Source organism: Gadus morhua, chromosome 2, assembly GCF_902167405.1.
Source record: "Gadus morhua chromosome 2, gadMor3.0, whole genome shotgun sequence".
Classification (NCBI taxonomy): domain Eukaryota; kingdom Metazoa; phylum Chordata; class Actinopteri; order Gadiformes; family Gadidae; genus Gadus; species Gadus morhua.
Window position 1 is genome coordinate 23,085,528 of NC_044049.1, and position 18,915 is coordinate 23,104,442.

The 18,915-nt window shown below is 44.9% G+C and overlaps 2 protein-coding genes and 1 long non-coding RNA gene across 5 annotated transcripts in view; all 3 read left to right on the forward strand.

Moving 5' to 3' along the window:
* The first annotated feature begins 1,982 nt into the window (after positions 1 to 1,982).
* Positions 1,983 to 5,033, forward strand: LOC115557137 (uncharacterized protein K02A2.6-like). Its single transcript, XM_030374740.1, is given in 2 exon segments — positions 1,983 to 2,317; positions 2,319 to 5,033. Coding segments are annotated over 2 exon segments (2,919 nt in total). The 5' UTR covers positions 1,983 to 2,113.
* A 1,807-nt stretch (positions 5,034 to 6,840) lies between these two features.
* Positions 6,841 to 10,645, forward strand: LOC115558148 (uncharacterized). The gene is made up of 3 exons (XR_003979298.1): positions 6,841 to 7,044; positions 7,606 to 7,744; positions 9,144 to 10,645. It is a non-coding gene; the product is annotated as an uncharacterized LOC115558148 (long non-coding RNA).
* Positions 10,646 to 11,714: 1,069 nt separating this feature from the next.
* zmp:0000000896 (caspase recruitment domain-containing protein 10) overlaps positions 11,715 to 18,915 on the forward strand; it is a 28,379-nt gene continuing 21,178 nt past the window's right edge. For all 3 annotated transcript variants that reach the window (XM_030380914.1, XM_030380924.1, XM_030380935.1), the window contains exons 1-2: positions 11,715 to 11,844; positions 17,666 to 17,974. In XM_030380914.1, the coding sequence (XP_030236774.1) occupies positions 11,838 to 11,844; positions 17,666 to 17,974 (316 nt within the window). In that variant the 5' untranslated portion in view covers positions 11,715 to 11,837. The remainder of the gene's footprint in view (positions 11,845 to 17,665; positions 17,975 to 18,915) is intronic.

The following is an 18,915-nucleotide window of genomic DNA, read 5'->3' on the forward strand; positions in this document are numbered from 1 at the left end:
TTTTCAATGCCGACGATTAAAAAATATCACAACCATCAGTCAGCCGTGCCATAAACTTTCCTTTGGACATTCAACAATTACACAGGATCACAGCCAACTTCATGGCAATTGCAGGTATGCCCGGTGTGGTCGGTGCTATTGACGGGACGCACATAAAAATAATTGCGCCATCAAAAGACGAGGACATGTTCGTCAATAGGAAGAAAGTGCATTCCATCAACACGCAGGTTGTTTTTGATGCAAATTTTAACATAGCCTACTGGATGTTGTTGCAAAGTGGCCTGGATCTTCAGCTACCCATGATCCGCGCATTTTAATGGAGAGCGGTCTGAGGCAGCTTTTTGAGACGTACCAGTTGGGTGTCACTTGCTGGGAGACAGTGACTATCAATGCAAGACGTGGCTCTAGACACCCTACCTCAATCCACAACCGGGAGCGCAGTTAAAGTATAACATGTAAGTGATTACGCATATTACGCTTAGTCCTACGTGTAAAACACATCGTATTGGCTCTTTGACGCATTTTATTTGTTGAATCCATATTTATTATTGTTTACTGATTTCTTCCATGTATGCTAGAGCACACAAACATACACGAAATGTTGTGGAGAGAGGAATTGGGCAGATGAAACGTCGGTTCATGTCCTCCACGGTGAAATACGCCTCACCCCAGAGAGGGCAAGCACAGTCATTACTGTATGTGCCATTCTTCACAACCTCTGCAAGCGGAGGAACATTCCACAGCCAGACGATGATGATGATGATTGTTATAGACTGAACTAGTGTTGCACTCATTTATATCCGGCACTCCGGAACCTTAGTGCTTATACCAGGTTTCCCCGCCGGGGGGTGCTAGGGATTGCTCTCCTCCTGTCGGCCTCATGACTTGGACTGTTATGCTGTGAGCATGTTTTCAGTAAAGACGTTAAACGGAGTTACAAGTGTGCGTGCATTATTGCCCTCGGGTTACCACACTTTTGGCGACGAGGATTAAAACATAGATGACGGAGGACTGGGTAGTTAGTGTCGAAGAAGAAGTTTCCGTGTAGTTTTCGATTGCAGCATGGCTACTGCCACGGTCGGCACGCTCAGTGAATTCGTCGAGCTGGATGGTGACTGGATTGAATATGTCGAGAGACTGGAGCACTTTTTCCTGGCGAATAACATTGTGGGGGCGGAAAGGAAAAGATTGATTCTCCTCAGTGCGTGCGGTGCCAAGACGTACAAGTTGATACACAACTTAGCAACGCCACGGAAGCCAGGCGAACTATCATTCGAAGAGCTGGTGAAGCTGGTGCAGGAGCATCACAACCCCAGGCCGTCAGTGATTGTTCAGCGCTTCAAGTTCCACACGCATTCACGCAAAGCTGAAGTTTCAGTTGCTACATTCGTGGCGGAGCTGAGACAGCTGTCGGAATATTGTGAGTTTGGACCGGTGCTTGACGACATGCTACGGGACAGGTTAGTCTGTGGTATCAACAATGACAGCATTCAGCGCCGATTGCTAGGTGAAGCCACGCTAACTTTCAAGAAAGCGCTGGAGATTGCTCATGCAATGGAAACGGCAGCTATCAACTCTAAAGACATTCAAGCAGCTAACGCAAGTGTACCACAGGGCGCCGTTCACCGTCTGTTTAAAGACGGGAGGGGCAAGCCGATGACGTCAGTTGAGTGTTACCGGTGTGGGGGAGCGCATCTTGCTAATGACTGTGGTTTTAAAGATGCCGCTTGCCATAACTGCCAGAACATAGCCACACATAGCGAAGAAGTGCAGAGGTGCTAAAAAGCCATGGAAAAAGGAGTGGGAGTCAAAACCCCAAATGAAAACGCATCATGTGCAGAGTGAAGAGCCGGAGGAGCAGTGTTCTTTTAACATGTTTAATATTGACCTGAGTGGACCCCGGGCAGACCCGATCTGCGCAACACTGCACATAAACGGAAAAGAGCTGACGATGGAGGTGGACACGGGTGCCTCAGTTTCGGTGATAAGTCAAACCACATACTCAAGGTTGTGGGGCTCTGGGAAAGCGCCTGCTTTAAGAAAGACTAACATCAGACTGAGACAATACACCGGTGAGTGCATTCCTCTACTTGGAGCTATAGAAGTAGACGTAATGTATGAAGGCCAGTCTGTTACAGTGAAGCTGTTAGTTGTAGACGGGGAGGGACCTAGTCTGATTGGAAGGGACCTCCTAAAGAAAATCCGCCTCAATTGGGGGGAAATCATGCACATGAGAGTGGTGGGAGACATTCTATCAAAGCATGCAGACGTTTTTAAGGATGAGCTCGGCACCCTCCGCGGCACAACGGTGAAGTTAACCGTCCGTGGACCCCAACGCAAAGCCACGTTTTTGCAAACCATGCACAGTGCCATACGCCATGAAGGCTAAGGTGGAAGCGGAGTTGGACAGGCTGCAGCGGTCAGGTGTTATTGAACCTGTGGAGTTCTCTGACTGGGCAGCCCCGATTGTGCCGGTGCTGAAAGAGGATGGTGAGGTGCGGATATGTGGTGATTACAAAATGACAATTAACCAAACCTCACAACTTGACACTTATCCCCTGCCACGAGTTGAGGATTTGTTCGCCACACTGGCAGGAGGAAAAACATTTACAAAACTGGACATGAGTCACGCGTACCAACAGCTGTTGCTGGATGAGGACTCTAAACAATATGTGACCGTCAACACCCACAAGGGGCTGTTCAAGTACAACCGTCTGGTTTTCGGCGTCGCGTCCAGCCCATCCATTTTTCAACGCACCATGGACAACCTCCTGCAGAACATTCCCCATGTTGCTGTCTACCTAGACGACATTTTGGTGACTGGTAAAACAGAAGAGGAGCATCTGCGGAACCTCGACCAGGTGCTAAAGAGAATGAAGGAGGCTGGGCTGCGTTTAAAACGCAGTAAATGTGTTTTCCAGGCTCCAAGTGTCACCTACCTGGGTCACAGGATTTCCGCTCAGGGTCTTTCCCCCATGACAGAGAAGGTGAGGGCGATAAAGGAGGCTCCTTCTCCAAAGAATGTGGCAGAGCTCAGGTCTTTCTTGGGCTTAGTGAACTATCATGGGAAGTTCTTGCCTGAACTCTCCACTGTGCTCGCCCCCCTGTATCAGCTGCTACACAAAGACTGTTCCTGGAATTGGCAACAAGCTCAAGAGACAGCTTTCCAGCAGGTAAAAGAACTGTTGCACTCAGCAACGCTACTCGTGCACTTTGACCCAGACAAAGAAGTTGTCTTATCCTGTGATGCATCACCCTATGGCGTGGGGGCGGTCCTTTCGCACTGTATGGAGGACGGGGATGAAAAGCCTATTGGGTACGTGTCTCGCACTCTCACATCAGCAGAAAAGGGTTACTCGCAGCTAGAGAAAGAGGGGCTAGCTGTAGTTTTTGCTGTGAAACGGTTCCACCAGTACATGTATGGTCGCCCATTTACCATTTTTACCGACCATAAGCCCTTGCTGGGCCTGTTTAGTGAGACTAAGGGTATTTCACCCATGGCGTCAGCAAGAGTGCAGCGCTGGGCATTAACTTTGTCAGCGTATCAGTATCACATTGTGTTTAAAGCAGGAAGTGAAAATGCAAACGCAGACGCGTTCAGCCGTCTTCCCCTCCCAGAGTCACCGAGCCAAACTAACCTTCTTCCAGAGACTGTGTTTTTGTTGGACAGGCTGTCTGACTCTCCGGTGACAGCAAAGCAAATCAAACAGTGGACTGAAAGAGACCCGGTGCTGTCACAAGTCAAGAGATGGCTGTTGCAGGGCTGGCCAGTAGCAGTTGGACAAGAGGAGCTCAAGCCCTATGTCAAGCGTCAGTTGGAGCTAAGTGTGCTGGATGGCTGTATCCTCTGGGGCTCCAGGGTTATTATTCCTCCTGCAGGATGGGCTCAGATAACGGAAGTGCTGCATGAAGCTCACCCCGGGGTGTCGAGGATGAAGAGCCTCGCCAGGTCGTTTGTGTGGTGGCCTGGGATGGACGGTGCTTTGGAAGAAAAGGTAAAAGCATGTTCACAGTGTCAAAGTAACCAGAAGATGCCCGCACCTGCTCCTCTCCACCCATGGGAGTGGCCGGCACGTCCGTGGTCCAGCCTCCACCTGGATTTCGCTGGTCCGTTTATGGGTCACATGTTCCTGGTGCTGATGGACGCTCATTCTAAGTGGATGGAAGCACACATCATGTCAAATATCACAGCCCCAGTTACCACTGACACGCTCAGAAGCATCTTTGCCACCCACGGGTTACCAGATACAGTTGTCAGTGACAACGGGCCCACTTTCACCAGTGAAGTTTTCAAAGAGTTTGTTGAGAAAAATGGAATCCGACATATCCTGACTGCACCGTACCATCCTTCTTCCAACGGTTTGGCAGAACGTGCTGTTGAGACGCTGAAAGATGGACTGCGGAAAATGACGGGGCACACGCTGGAGACGAAGCTGGCACGTTTCTTATTCCAGTATCGGATTACTCCGCACACAACCACGGGTTTGCCTCCAGCGGAGATGTTGCTGGGGAGAAAGCCCAAATCTCATCTGGACCTCCTTCGCCCGGATGTAGGAGCAAAAGTTGCCCGGTCACAGGAGAACCAAAAAGTGAGACGGGACCAACATGCAAGAGAGCGGCTTTTACAGCAGGGGGACTGTGTGTATGTCAAGAACTTTGCCAGTGGCTCAAAGTGGCTGCCAGGAGTTATTCACCGCCAGTCTGGTCCAGTCTCTTTTGTGGTTGACTTGTTGGATGGCAGGCAGGTTCGTAGGCACCAAGATCATGTGCGTGTCCGCACCGATGCAGAGGAGAAGGGGTCTCAGAGTTTTTCGCACAAGGACAGTGTGAGCAGCTCTATGGACTGTGTTGCACCTGTGTGCATTGATGGACTGTTGCGGCCCTCGGATGGACTGTCTGAGCAAACTGCCTCACCTGCCCCTGCCCCAATTCCTTCCAGTGCAGCACACTCTGTTACCCAGTCTGTGGACTCTACTGTTGCACCGAGAAGGTCAGAGCGGCAACACAAGCCTCCAGAGAGGCTGACCTGTTAAAAAAAAAGAAAAAGAAGTGTGTTAGGCCATACAGGTTGTTGTTGCCTTATGTGAAAAAGAAAATTGTTGTGCATTTCCAAATGTTGTTGATGTAAAATGTTGTTGATTGCCTGTTGTTAAAATTGTGAAGTTGGGATGTGATTTAAGTTGGTTTTAGTGCAATATCATTTCTGTACTTTATAAGGGGACATTCATGCAATTTCAGTTTGTTTGGTTAACCGTATTATAAGTGTTTACTTAAAGGGGGAGAAGTGTTATAGACTGAACTAGTGTTGCACTCATTTATATCCGGCACTCCGGAACCTTATTGCTTATACCAGGTTTCCCCGCCGGGGGGTGCTAGGGATTGCTCTCCTCCTGTCGGCCTCGTGACTTGGACTGTTATGCTGTGAGCATGTTTTCAGTAAAGACGTTAAACGGAGTTACAAGTGTGCGTGCATTATTGCCCTCGGCTTACCACAATGATGATGATGGCGATCAATATGACAATGAATTTGGCCGTGTGGAACCGAGTGGACTGGCATTTAGGGATCACTTTGAAAACACATTTTAGGTAAACACCTTGGCACAAATCAGTCAACACTTGTGTAGTTCATAACATTTCTTTTCTTTTAAATTTTACGTATTTTTATTGTTTGCTTTCTCTCTCTCTCTTGAACGTGCAGGCTACAACGTCATTATCGTGGTCTGCACAAAATTGTCATCATGCGTGTATTCTGCTAACTGCACTATAACTACTTAATAGGGATTCATTTCTAGCCTAGGCTATTTCCTTGTTTTTCGGTGATTCAGTGGACTCCTCTGAACAACCAATCACCGAACTGACTGCTTCTAAACTCGTGCACGAGAATTGACGTAATCCATAGCAACGGCGCGTCACTCTTAGTTCACTCTTTGCGATTTATCCTTAGTAAGAGTAGGTCTCAGCGGCTTTGTGAATAACTTTTAAGAAAAAACTCCTACGTAAAATGTTTTAGCGCGAGTTAGGAGCATTACGTTAATACCCCTTAAAAAAAAATAGTAGCGACCGATAAAAGATATCTTAATTAATAGAATAGTAACATAGTTTCATAATAGTTAGTCATCTGTGAGATCTATCTTTTTAAAATGTGTGGCTTTTTATAAACACGTTTCCCTCTGGACCGTTGTTGAAACCACATTTACCATCTAGTGCTAGTGTTACCCAGCACTATAGTGTTTTTCATATCGAAATAATGCACTCTTCATGAGATAGACGTATTAAGAGGATTCATAGAATAATATATTAATGAAACGTCCCTTTTAACACTTTAAACTTTCACAGCATCTAACCATTAACACCTCATCTAGGCCCGCCCCACGCAGGCATACAACCAGATAGTAACACGAAAGCCAGATACTTTTTATTGCTCTGTATTCCTATCTCTCATCCTGGTTCCCATAGTATGATCCTCGCCAACCTTTTAGCCACAGATCAACCCACCAATCCCCGTCTTGAGATCAAACATCTCCCTGAAGGTCATAATGTTCCGCATCACGCACCTGCAGACGTCCTGGTAGCACCGTAAAAGCCAGATACTTTTTACTGCTCTCTATTCCAATCTCTCATCCTGGTTCCCACAGTCGGGCCCCCACCCGACTTTAGGCACAGATTAACCCAGCCTGTTAACCCACACACGCACACGCACACACACACACACACACACACACACACACACACACACACACACACACACACACACAAACCTACAAGCAAACACACACACCAAAACACTCCTCTGACACAGTGGGCCATAATACCACTTCCGGCCCCCACCCACTCCCCAAACCGCATGTAAGCCCGCTCTGTAAACCTCCAAACAGGGATATGTGATTACCTACTCATATGGCATTAACAGGAGATATATGTCACATTTGGGACTGTGGACAGTCATGCATCTTTATGGACACATATTTACTCTGACTCCTTGGAAATAACTTTCTTACATGCCATGCATGGATGTCGCATGTGGAGTATTTAAATCATAATGTGGTAAGGTAATAGAATGTAGACGACATTACTTTTTGGAGGGGAGAATGTGAGAATAGTGTCTATTAGATAAGTACAACCCCCATATATATATTTTATTTTATTGTGTGAAGTCCTTATTTTTGCCATCATTAGTTTAACGGTCATTCTTTTTGTTATTTGTTTCATCTTAAAGTTGACATTGTGCTCCACTTCTTACACAGGCATATAATGTAATGCATAAAGTACCTCATTTCCGCCACAGGGTGGCTTTGACCTATTGGTGCACTTTCTGTCCGGTGAAATCTACACATGTTGTAGAGCATGGGTCAGCAACCTTTTCAACATGCAGTGTCAGTTTGACCTTTTCTCGTTAATGAGAATGCCTTAAGCAACAATATATTAAAAATTAAGCTGAATTATGACACAGCGACCAAAAACATTTCCAGAAGACCTGGAATTGTACTATTTCCATATGTTCCACAATCATGCATTAACATTTTAATGATTTTTTGGTTGTTATATTTGCAACATGGGCTTACAAATTATAATTACATATGTTGTGGCAACCCGTCTCTGGCACAGCGCCCCTGGAGGCCAAGGGGGCAGGTTGTGGAGGCGGTGTACCACAGATTTCCGACAGATGGCGCCAGGAAGAACATCGTGCCAATCATTGAGATGCGGAGCACCTGATGAATGAATAAAAGTGCCATTTTGGCTTTAAGTAAGTTCCAGTTCGTGTGCTCATTGGAAGGAGGCGGCTCACTCACCAAGCCGGATGGCACAATGTCCCATCTTAAAACACCATTTTCAGAAACTCATTCAAAAACATATTTGCACTGTGAGAAATGTAAAAAACGAGAATATAGGAGAATGTTGGAACCATCCACATCAATATCTTCAAAACATGTACAGCTTTGCAATACCATGGGAAGGCGATGCATACAGGCCACTTGCAACAATATTTTCAATATTTTCTTATCTTTTACACACAACATAGGTTTAAAAACTATTAATTGATCCCATTTCAGAACACTGCTTTCTGTAACAAATTTTAAAATATTTGCACTGGGAGGAAATGCCCATAACAGAATAAAGGGCAAAAACAATCGGTAGTAATGATTATGCTGCCGCATTGTGCTGTGATTTTTTAAAATAATAATAATTAAAAATAAAAAGAATTCAAGTGTGCCAATTTGTGCTGCCCCGTGCCAGTGGTGGCACACGTGCCTAGGGTTGCCGACCCCTGTTGTAGAGCATTGTTGAGACATGGCGGACGGAACGTGTCGTTAACAAATGTGTCGCAATGTCTGTGTATTTTTACAGGTAAGCAAGCAATATAAGCGTAATGAATGTACATAAGAATGAGCTTTGCAAGGTTTACAGATATGTGGGGAAGAGTTGGCTGGTTACCTCTGCCGTGAATGTTGTATTAAAGGGTCGCAATGCCGTCTTAAGCAACTTCTTAACTAGCAGCTAAGCTAATCTTCTTCCGGTGCCATTAGCGTCCGGCGGTGGTACATTTCTGTAGATTGTGTTGGTGCGCTCCAGAGCCCATCCAAAGCAATGGGATGTGGGACTTATCCTACCTGAACTGTACTAGCTCCTACTTGGTGAAGTGGGGTTAGGTCGATCACCCCCCAGTTCGATAGTAGGAGGTTCCAGTTCGACAGTAGGAGGTTCCAGTTCGATAGTAGGAGGTTCCAGTTCGATAGTAGGAGGTTCCAGTTCGACGTCGGGATGTTCCACTTCGACAGCCATTCCAGTGCACTTTTCTTAGTTGGGGGTAGGAGAAGTCCCACGTCCCACTGGTTTGGATGGGCTCTGGAACGCAAGAACTGAGAATTTTATCAGGAGCCACAATGTACTTTTCTTTTATGTATTTCCATTGTTAGCAATTACCATGTGCATTAATATGTATTTTTGTGAACTGTAATAATTAGTTGTAGAGCAGTGTTGAGACATGGCGGACAGAACGTGTCGTTAACAAATGTGTCGCTATGTCTGTGTATGTTTACAGATCCCAGTAAAAGAAACTATTCTTCAAGTCACTCTTGAGTTTAATTATTCAAGTGTGCTACATTAGCAATTAAGGTCTCACCATTTTCTATGTTATTCTCTAGGGATTGTACAGCCTCAGTCTTCCATGCCAAGGAATCGCTGCACCTGGACTAAACCGTTGAAGAGGTTCTGTTACTTCAACTGTTTTCGCCACTTGCTCGCTTCCTGCATGTTTTAAAGATCCTGCATGAGATAGAAAACAATGAATTAAAATAAATATTACTGATAGAAACAAGACAAGGACAATGCCACTAACAGGAGGATAGTTATGAGAAAGCCTTCATATTATAGTGTTCACGTTACAAGCCTTCATTTTATATATATTTGCCGGTCTTCTATACGTCATCACGGTTGCACTGTGCAAACTTGGGGCAGAAAGAAGCAAGCAACATCTACTAGCCTTTACAGTATAGAATATTTTGTGACTGTTCAGTGTGCATCTCAAACGTGACAGGTCGTAAAGTAATATTAACATAGCTAGCACATTAGAAAGCAGCTTACATCTTAAAGTCAAATAATTAGATAGATAAAGGCTCAAATTTGCAAAAGGTACGTTTGGGAATATGTTGAGGGTGTGTATGCAAGCCTTCCTGGCTACAGACGGGGGATTAGTAATCCACTTCTTTTTACTTACCGACATGATCTTAACTTCAGACTTCGACTTCAAGGATGAGCTTGCGTAATGTGTGAACCGTGATTACAATACTTTTTTTACCGTGAAAAGAGGAAGATCTCGCGTGGACCAAGATTTAGAAAAGTACAAGACACGCCTCCTCCTACAACAAGTTACGCCTACTACAAGTTACGCCTCCGTCTTGCAGGACGCAGACAGACCCTACTCACCTGTTGCGGTGATCATTGTCAACTATGACAGAGCAGGTGCTTCATGAAGAAACAAAATGAAGAAGCAAAAAACAGTGTTTTAAAATAAATAAATAATGTAAGTAGGATATCCTACGCCTGTTGCCTGTTGACTTTCCCAGATGTGGCAGCTAATCGTTTTGTAATGTTGAGTAGCTAGTGACATTAATAAACGGCATTTGCTCTTACCTGAAGTAGGCTAAATGTAAAATAAAAGTATTTATAGGCCGTAGGTGAATAGCTCTAATGTTTTTTCATTTTCATGTACAATCTTATTTTAGCTAGAAAAAACCTAAAGAAATGTTGAGTGTGCCGGGCTCTGGCCCATATATTAATACCTTGTCATTACTAGCTACTTAGTGCTATCATATTAATACCTTTTCATTTTCTGTAGCTAGCTAGAGATTGTTGATGGTGGTGGCCATATCATCTGCTGAGGCAGAGCGCCGTTTTAGCTGGTTACGCAGATTGAAGACATGGTTGCGATCAACCATGACGCAAAAAAGACTCATGGCATTGCTGTGTGCCATATTCACCAAGAGAGGCTTGACAGACTGGACGGACAAGAATTTGCCCAGAAGTATGCTCAGGGTAATGAAAGGAGGGGAGAAGTTTTTGGGTCCTTCAGTAAGTCTGCTTACACAGTAAATTTGTTTGGCTTTTTTTTTCATTTATGTAAATATGTTGTTGATAACACTTCTGGGTGTACACAAATAAAAAAATAAAAAATAAATAAAACTTATTTTGCATAAGGCATGAAGTTTTTGTGGGTGATTGGCATTCCAGACAAATATCCGTTTCACCATATATGGCTAGTGTTGATCCAGTGGGCCTTTGTTTAACAATGTTCACTGTTTATCCATGATTTCAAATAAGAATTCTCCAATGGCTTTTTAGTGCAAACCATTGGCCGATAGGCTATTATGAAAGCAACTACTTAAGCGCTAGTTAAAGCCCAAATTGCACAAAAATAACTTTTGGAAATCAAGCTGTCAGATATCTTTTTCTGGCAGCTTGGTCCCCCCCAGTTCAAAAATCCCACCTGCGCCCCTGATTGTCAGCCTTGTCCACCTCAGTCGCAGGGAGCGTGACGATGTCTTGTCATGCCTCATCCTATCAGCTGTGAGTGACTCACCTAATATTGGCAGAACATTAGCGGGAAGGCAACTCGATCCCAAATACACATTTGTTATTTATTAGAGATGATACTGAAATGGCCCCTGCTGAAAGATAATTTATACTTTTTTTGTATTATATTTGGATGCTTATACTTAATGTACTTTTGCTAATATTCTCAAGACAGGACTTTTACCTTTCACAGAGTGCAACAGTATTACATATTATAACTCGATTATTATTATTATTCTAACTTGTTCTAGTTAGTTTTTTTAATAAAACGCCATACTCAAATCCAACAAATAAATACATTTGCATGCATACATACACACATACATACATACATACATACATACATACATACATACATACATACATACATACATACATACATACATACACACATACACACATACACACATACACACATACACACATACATACATACATACATACATACATACATACATACATACATGTTTTGGTGTGTGTGTGTGTGTGTGTGTGTGTGTGTGTGTGTGGTGTGTGTGTGTGTGTGTGTGTGTGTGTGTGTGTGGTGTGTGTGTGTGTGTGTGTGTGTGTTTAAGTGTGAGAGAGAGAGCGCATGCATGTGCGTGTGTGTATACGCGCGTGTACGTGTGTGCGTGTGCTGTAGGTAGGCACAGCCACGAGACCTCCCCTGTTCCGCGCTGTTCAGATGAGTAGCTCCCACCCCGTGGTGGAGGTACGTTTGGTTCATCTGTTCTCTACCCTCCTGCGGTCATCTCCACAACGAGACGATGAGCGGTAAGTTGGTTATTTTCTCATGACTTGCTGACGATTTGTTCCTTGTTTTTAATAGTTAAACATGCTGTCTACTAGTTTTACGCACGGTATGGTGCGTAATGGAGCAAAAACTATTGTTAATGATGCCTGATTATGCCAGCTTGACATTCCGATATATAGACTTATTTCAACATCGCTTCTCGAATCGAAAGCGCTTAATTTCCGTTATAGGTCCGAGCGGCAGAAACCAAATCTGGAGATCCGATCTAAAACAATAGCACGTTTTTTCCGCTTACCGCAAAGCAATAGATAATAAACAGCGCACCTTTTACCAACAAGCTTTTCAAATGAATATTTTCACGCTGCGGATGTTTGTCTCGATGACAGAGATTCCAGAGGAGACACTGACCTGTCCCAGCCTGCCCCCAGTTTAAAGTGAGAAACATGGAAACATGTCCCTCATCGGTTAACCAAGTCTCTAGATCAGTCAATGTTGGCTTACACGTTACGATTTCAGATCGTTCGAGGCCTTTTGATTTGCCTATAGCCTATATATAGGCTACAGGTGCATCTCAATGAATTAGAACATTGTGGAAAACTTAATTAATTTCAATAATTCAATAAAAAAATTGAAACTCATTTATTATATAGATTCATCGCAACAAAAGTGAAATATTTCAAGTCTTTATTGGTATTCATCTTGATGATTATGATTCACAGCTCATGCAAACCCTAAATATATATATATATATATATATATATATATATATATATATATATATATATATATATATATATATATATATATATATATATATATAACAACGACTAGTTATTTGAGTTAATACTTAGGCCTATATGTTTATCAGTTCCTGACCCCAGAGTTGTATAAGAGCTTAACTTCTAACCACACGATTTGCTTTGAGTTCATATTTCTCATAGTGTCCTATCAACTGATCGTCGATTATATTTGATCTGGTTGTGTATGTTTCAAGGAGCTGGATTCACAGGTTAACCAGATATGTTAAATCCAAATTCAGGGAAAATTTCGGAAACCAAGCTTAGACTGTTCTCTGTTCCGTTGCCACGGTGATCAATTTGGTGACCTTACCTTCAGCCAACACTCGGTGGCACTGCAAGGTTGGCAAGTACTCTCGACTCCAACGACCCCAGAATCTGTTGGCAAGAGCCTGTACTTGCCTCCACTGTTTGAAGGAAAGATCTTTATCTGTAAAGTGTGGGACTCCAGTTTTTTGAGTTAGGAGCATTGATGGCGACCGAATTAATGGATCGTCAGGATCATTAGAAACTGGGATTAGTGGCCTTGCATTTACAATAGCTGTCAGTTCTGCCATTAGTGTACACAAAACCTCATGGGTTAGGCGATTGTGCTGTTCGAGAAGCATTGAGTCCAGGATTCTTCGAGCCACCCCAATCAGACGTTCCCAAGAACCGCCCATGTGTGAGGCGTGTGGGGGGTGGAATACGTACCCATGAGCACCCTTGTTGGTTTAGGTACCTCTGCACCGTGGCGTCTGGTTGGTTTTGGCTCATTCCAAGTTCCTTACATGCTCCTATGAAATTTGTGCCGCAGTCGGATATTAACTGTTTGGCAGGTCCTCTTATGGCAAAGAAACACCTCAAAGCGTTAATACAGCCTGAAGTGTCCATTGACTCAAGGACCTCATTGTGGACGGCTCTGGAGCTCATACAGCAGAACATCATAGCCCACCGTTTGCTCTCAGCTTGTCCTCCTCTTGTTCGTCTGGCAGTAATACCTCAGGGTCCAAAGACATCCAATCCCACATATGTAAATGGAGGGCAGGTTTGAAGGCGTTCTGGAGGCAGTTTGCCATGCGTGGCTCTTGCATTTTGCCTCTGAGTTTGCGACAAGTTATACATTTGTGTAAGACTGAATTGATGAGCCTCTTCCCCCCCAAGAGCCATAGACATGCTGCTCTGACGGTTCCTTCTGTCAGGGGACGGCCTTGGTGTTCGACTTAAGTGTGATGGTGTCTGACAAGCAACAACGAAGATGGTTATCTTTGGGAGGATTATGGGGTTCTTCTCTCTAGCGCCCAGGTTCTTTAGTCGTCCTCCAACACAAATGGCAGGGTTGGACTGAGGCGACAAAGTCTGCTGTTTATCGGGACCGGCTTATTCGTGATCAAAGCCTCAAATTCCTTTGAAAATGCTCTCCTCAGAACAGCTGCAATAATGACTTCCTTTGCTAGGGATAGTTCATCTGGGGTTCGAGACAGATCACACCTGTGCCACCCTTTACACTTGTCCATGTCTATAGAGAGCTTAAAAGACCTCACAATGTGAATTAAGAGTGCTATAGCTCGGACAAGAGAGTTGAAGCTGAGAACCTTAGGAAGCGTTCTGTGCTGAGGCTTTTCTCTTGCAGCTTTGTGACATAGCTCCGCACTTGGGGACGGATATCCACGTCAAATTCTGGTTTGATCAGGTCGAGGGCTGAACTGGATCTGGTTCGTTGGATGTGTTCTAGCTGCCTCTGCTTTAGCTCGTGCACGTATTAATGAGCTACTTGATGCCGTAGATGACGTGAACTTCTTTTACTGGCCACCGATATCTTGTCGCTTTGTTTAGCTTCCATCTTACCATGATGTACAACGCCAGCTTTTTAACTTCTTTTCACTGTGTTGTCCTCACTGCAGTGTAGCAACTGCAGCTATACAACAAGTTAAACTCTTCCTTATTAATGAAGACGTGAGTCGTAGTAAGCTTTAGTTGCTCTTTACTGTGGCTCTTTTTCTCATTGTCCAAGGTCAGAGTGAAAACTGTAACAAGACAAATACGAAAATTACCATTTAGCTCTGTAACAGGTGCTTTCCACATGTAAATAAAACGTTTTTAGCCATAAACATATCACATGCATTTTTCATGTAAATAGTACTTTCTAACATTAACTTATGAATGTAATTATGAAATGATCAACTTACGACGTTGCCTCTGTGACGTTTACAGTGATACAATCATGCGGTTGAATACAGAAATGTAGCTATGCAAATTCGGTTAGCCTCCTCAGACTACTAAACCAAAACAAACCTATGACCGGGAACATTAGGGTGAAAACTTCCCTTCAAAACAAATGTCCATTCAGATTTATGCGTAAAAAGCAACACACTCTGTATCAAGAGGCCATTGTTGATATCAGTGTTACTTATAGTGCAGTAATTTATTCTCTCACTCCTGGTGAAAGATACCCTGAGTCTCGGAGTCTGCTGCCAGTGATGTGCTGAGCTAGACTGGGTGCCCCCAGCCCGTTCTGCCGGTGTATTCGAGTTCGCCCTGCAGAAGGGTCTGGAGAAGAGCAATACATTTCTTTCTGCTTCCGATCATTTTGCGGGAGCCAATCACCAACCTGGCTTTACCCCCTGGCTCGCTATTGGCTTGATTGACACAATGACGACAGGGAAGCGACGGCCGGCAGCCAATTGCGTACAGAGTCAGTTGAACTAGGCCTGTTGATCACACCTCTTGTGCTGTTAGAAAATGACAGCAGCCTCCCCGGACCAACGTGCAATCTACGATTGAGCTTTGTCTGGCTATAGCCAGGCTAGTGATGTGCTCTCTATAGTGATGGTCTGAGCCTCTCTGTAGTGATGGTCTGAGCCTCTCCACCTCTCTGCAGTGATGTGCACAGTGCAAAAGTGTAAGTCATTGGCAGGCCTAAGCAATGGAGACTGAATGTGATCGAGTCGACTGCTGTCATCCTAGCTGCTCTGTTGTGTTCCGAGGGGATTTGAACCCTAAACCCCCTGTGCTTATCGAGATCAGAGTCTAAATATACATAACTGACGTAAACCAGACAATTCTCTGTTCTCCCTGCCATCGTTGGGTTGATTCTCAAGCAGATTTGTTTGATCACATGACTGACATACTCTGGTATGCCGTCATTAGATAAGATTTTATTCAGTCTTGATAGCTTAGGCCGTTCCTTGGAATGCTCTGATACTGCCCTTCCAATTTTTAGGACTTGAATTTCCTGGTCTGTATTTTATGACCACAATATGAGTAATGAACATATTCATATTCATATTTAGAAAATCTGCAATCCCCAAAGTGTTTGAAAAGGCTCAACTTGAAATCAAATGTTTGAATTTTAACTTCAAAACAAATTAATTGCGATGATCTGATTTTCAAAGTATAATATTTCAATGTAATTCCTTATCCAAAATTCAATGGCTTTGGTCCAATAGAGGCGGCTGCATACTGATGCGCTTTAGAAAGCTTTGTGCGCTGACCTGTGTGAATTCCCAGTGTGTTCCTTCCTGCTGGATGACTCAGAACCTGTGTGTGTGTGTGTGTGTGCGTGCGTGTGCGAATGTGCGTGCGCGTCTGTGCGTCTGTGTGCGCGTGCGTGTGTGTGTGTGTGGAATTCCGATCCTTGGCGAAAATTCCCTGAACTCACTGAATCATACTTATTGAAGAGAATCCTAGACGAGTGGGAGGGAGGGAGATTAGTATAAGGTCATAAGGTTAGGTGACGTCATACATACAGACAGACAGACAGACAGACAGACAGACAGACAGACAGACAGACAGACAGACAGACAGACAGACAGACAGACAGATAAACCGAGAGACAATTTTGTCTATCTCTGTATTTCTGTCTTATCTGTTTTATAGCTTCTTTTTTTTTAAATCACCTTTTGCCATTATATGAATCTTTAATATATATATATATATATATATAATTATATATATATATATATATATATACACCCAGTATATGTCTACTGGGTGAACCTAGTGAAAGGCTGTCCGCCATTTGGACTGGCTGCTACCCTAGCGACCAATGAGTCACCAGCTGAGCCAACCCTGGGTTGGGCCCGCCCCCTTTTACGTCATCTGAGCAATAAGTGCCATCGAGTCATCAGTGACGCCCTCCTCAGTCCCTGTAGGACTTTGTGTGTTCAGTACCTGGGCTGGGGGGCCAGCTGACTCCTCAGGGGGGGGGGGGGCTCGTAGCGTCCCAGCGTGGGCTTGATCCCATCATGCTCTAGGGCAGCGGTTCTCAAACCGTGGTAACATTTAATTTCCTTCAATCTTTGGATGTTCTGATGGCCTTCCAGTCTACGCACCTACCTGACACCATGCACACTGCCCGTGCTATCATTCCGCATGACCAGACTCTTCCACAAGGCCAGGCAGACCTTGCTAAAGCTAGCGTGCTTGTCATGTGTTTTGGGGGAGTTGGATATTTCGCAAAAGACTCCTTCCTTCTTCGGCTGCTCGGAGACAACATGAATTTTGACTCCCAAGTCAAACTCTTAAGGCTTCGCTCGACTACAGACTGAGGATAATCTCCCCGTTTCCGTCGCCCAAGCAGTACTCAATGAGAAAGTTCAATAAAACCCCTGCCTTGCAGAACCAATCAAAGTCTCTCCTCCTCGAGCCCCTTCACATAGGGGCAGAGACGTGTAGATGTCGCTTGTACTTTCCGACACATCTTTCTTGTGCTTGGTTAAAGCTTCTAAGAAAAGTGGCTGTACGTCTTTCATTGCACCCATCTTATGGACAGAGCACACATTACATTAACCAAATCAAATAAGTCACTCGGCAGAATCCAGCTCAAAGTTGTTGTGGTTTTATGTCATGCTGCTGCCTTCTCTGGGCTAATCGTTCTTGTTGTGGCAGTACGATTATAAAAGGCCAAACAGTAGTTGCGGTAGTGATTGTATAAGCAGCAGTAGTATTAGATAACAGGAATACCAATACTATCGGCGCTTGTCGTTCAGTTTTCCAAACACCTGTCAGGTGTCTTACAACTGTTTGTCAAAATTGCGGGAACCAATGGGACGCTCTGTTCCAGGGTTGTCTGTCTGGGGGGAGGAGTCTGAACATCCCCAGAAGGAGGAGGAGGAAGTTGAGGAGGTGTTGGAGGAGGAGGAGGTGGAGGAGAAGGAGGAGGAGGATGGGGAGGCACGCCCGTTGTCCCCCTGGTCAGAGGAGCGCTGCGAGGAGCTGTGGGAGCGCGTGGAGGCCAACCGCCACAAGCTGACCCGCATCCTGAACCCCGCCAAGCTCACGGCGTACCTCCGGCAGTGCAAGGTGATGGACGGTGAGGACGAGGACGAGGTGCTCAACTCCACGCAGTACCCCCTCCGCGTCAGCAAGGCTGGTGAGCATGCACACACACACGCTCACACACACACACGCACACACACACACACGCACACACGCACACACACACACACACACACACGCACGCACGCACAGTACCCCCTCCACATCTGCAAGGCTGGTGAGCACGCACACACACGCACGCACACACACACACACACACACACAAACACACACCACACACACACACACACACAGTACCCCCTCCGCGTCAGCAAGGCTGGTGAGCATGCACGCACACACAACACACACACACACACACACACACACACAACACACACACACACACACACCCACACACACACACAAGCAAGTCAGTACCCCCATCCGCATCAGGCAAGGCTGTGAGCATGCACACACATACGCACACACTCACAAACACAGACACACAGACACGGACATATGCACACATGCATGCAGGCTAGTGTCAAACAGAGACACCGAAACTGGCCGACATTTTTTCGCACAAGACCGGGCATGAATCCGTAGAAGCCTGACGAGCATGCAACAACAAAAGCCAAACACAATATACTCTGCTTATGAATTTATGGCAGACAACATTTTTGTTAGGCAGAAATGGCGCGACTGTCCTACACAAACAAAAATACACAAACAGGACACGAAGGAAGTAAAGATTTACTTTCTGTGACGGGCTGCAGACACAGCCCGTCACCAATGAAGACAACTGATACACAACACAAAAACGGAAAATGTTGTGAAACCATGACCTCAGAAACAAACACACAGACACACAGCATCCAGTGCTTATCAGTAAAACGGGTGGACAAGCACACACATGCATCATGCATGCAGGAACGCACACACAGTCAAACATCTGTTCACCCTCTGAGAGAGAGAGAGAGAGAGAGAGAGAGAGAGAGGAGAGAGAGATGAGAGAGAGAGGAGAGAGAGAGAGATGAGAAGAGAGAGAGAGAGGAG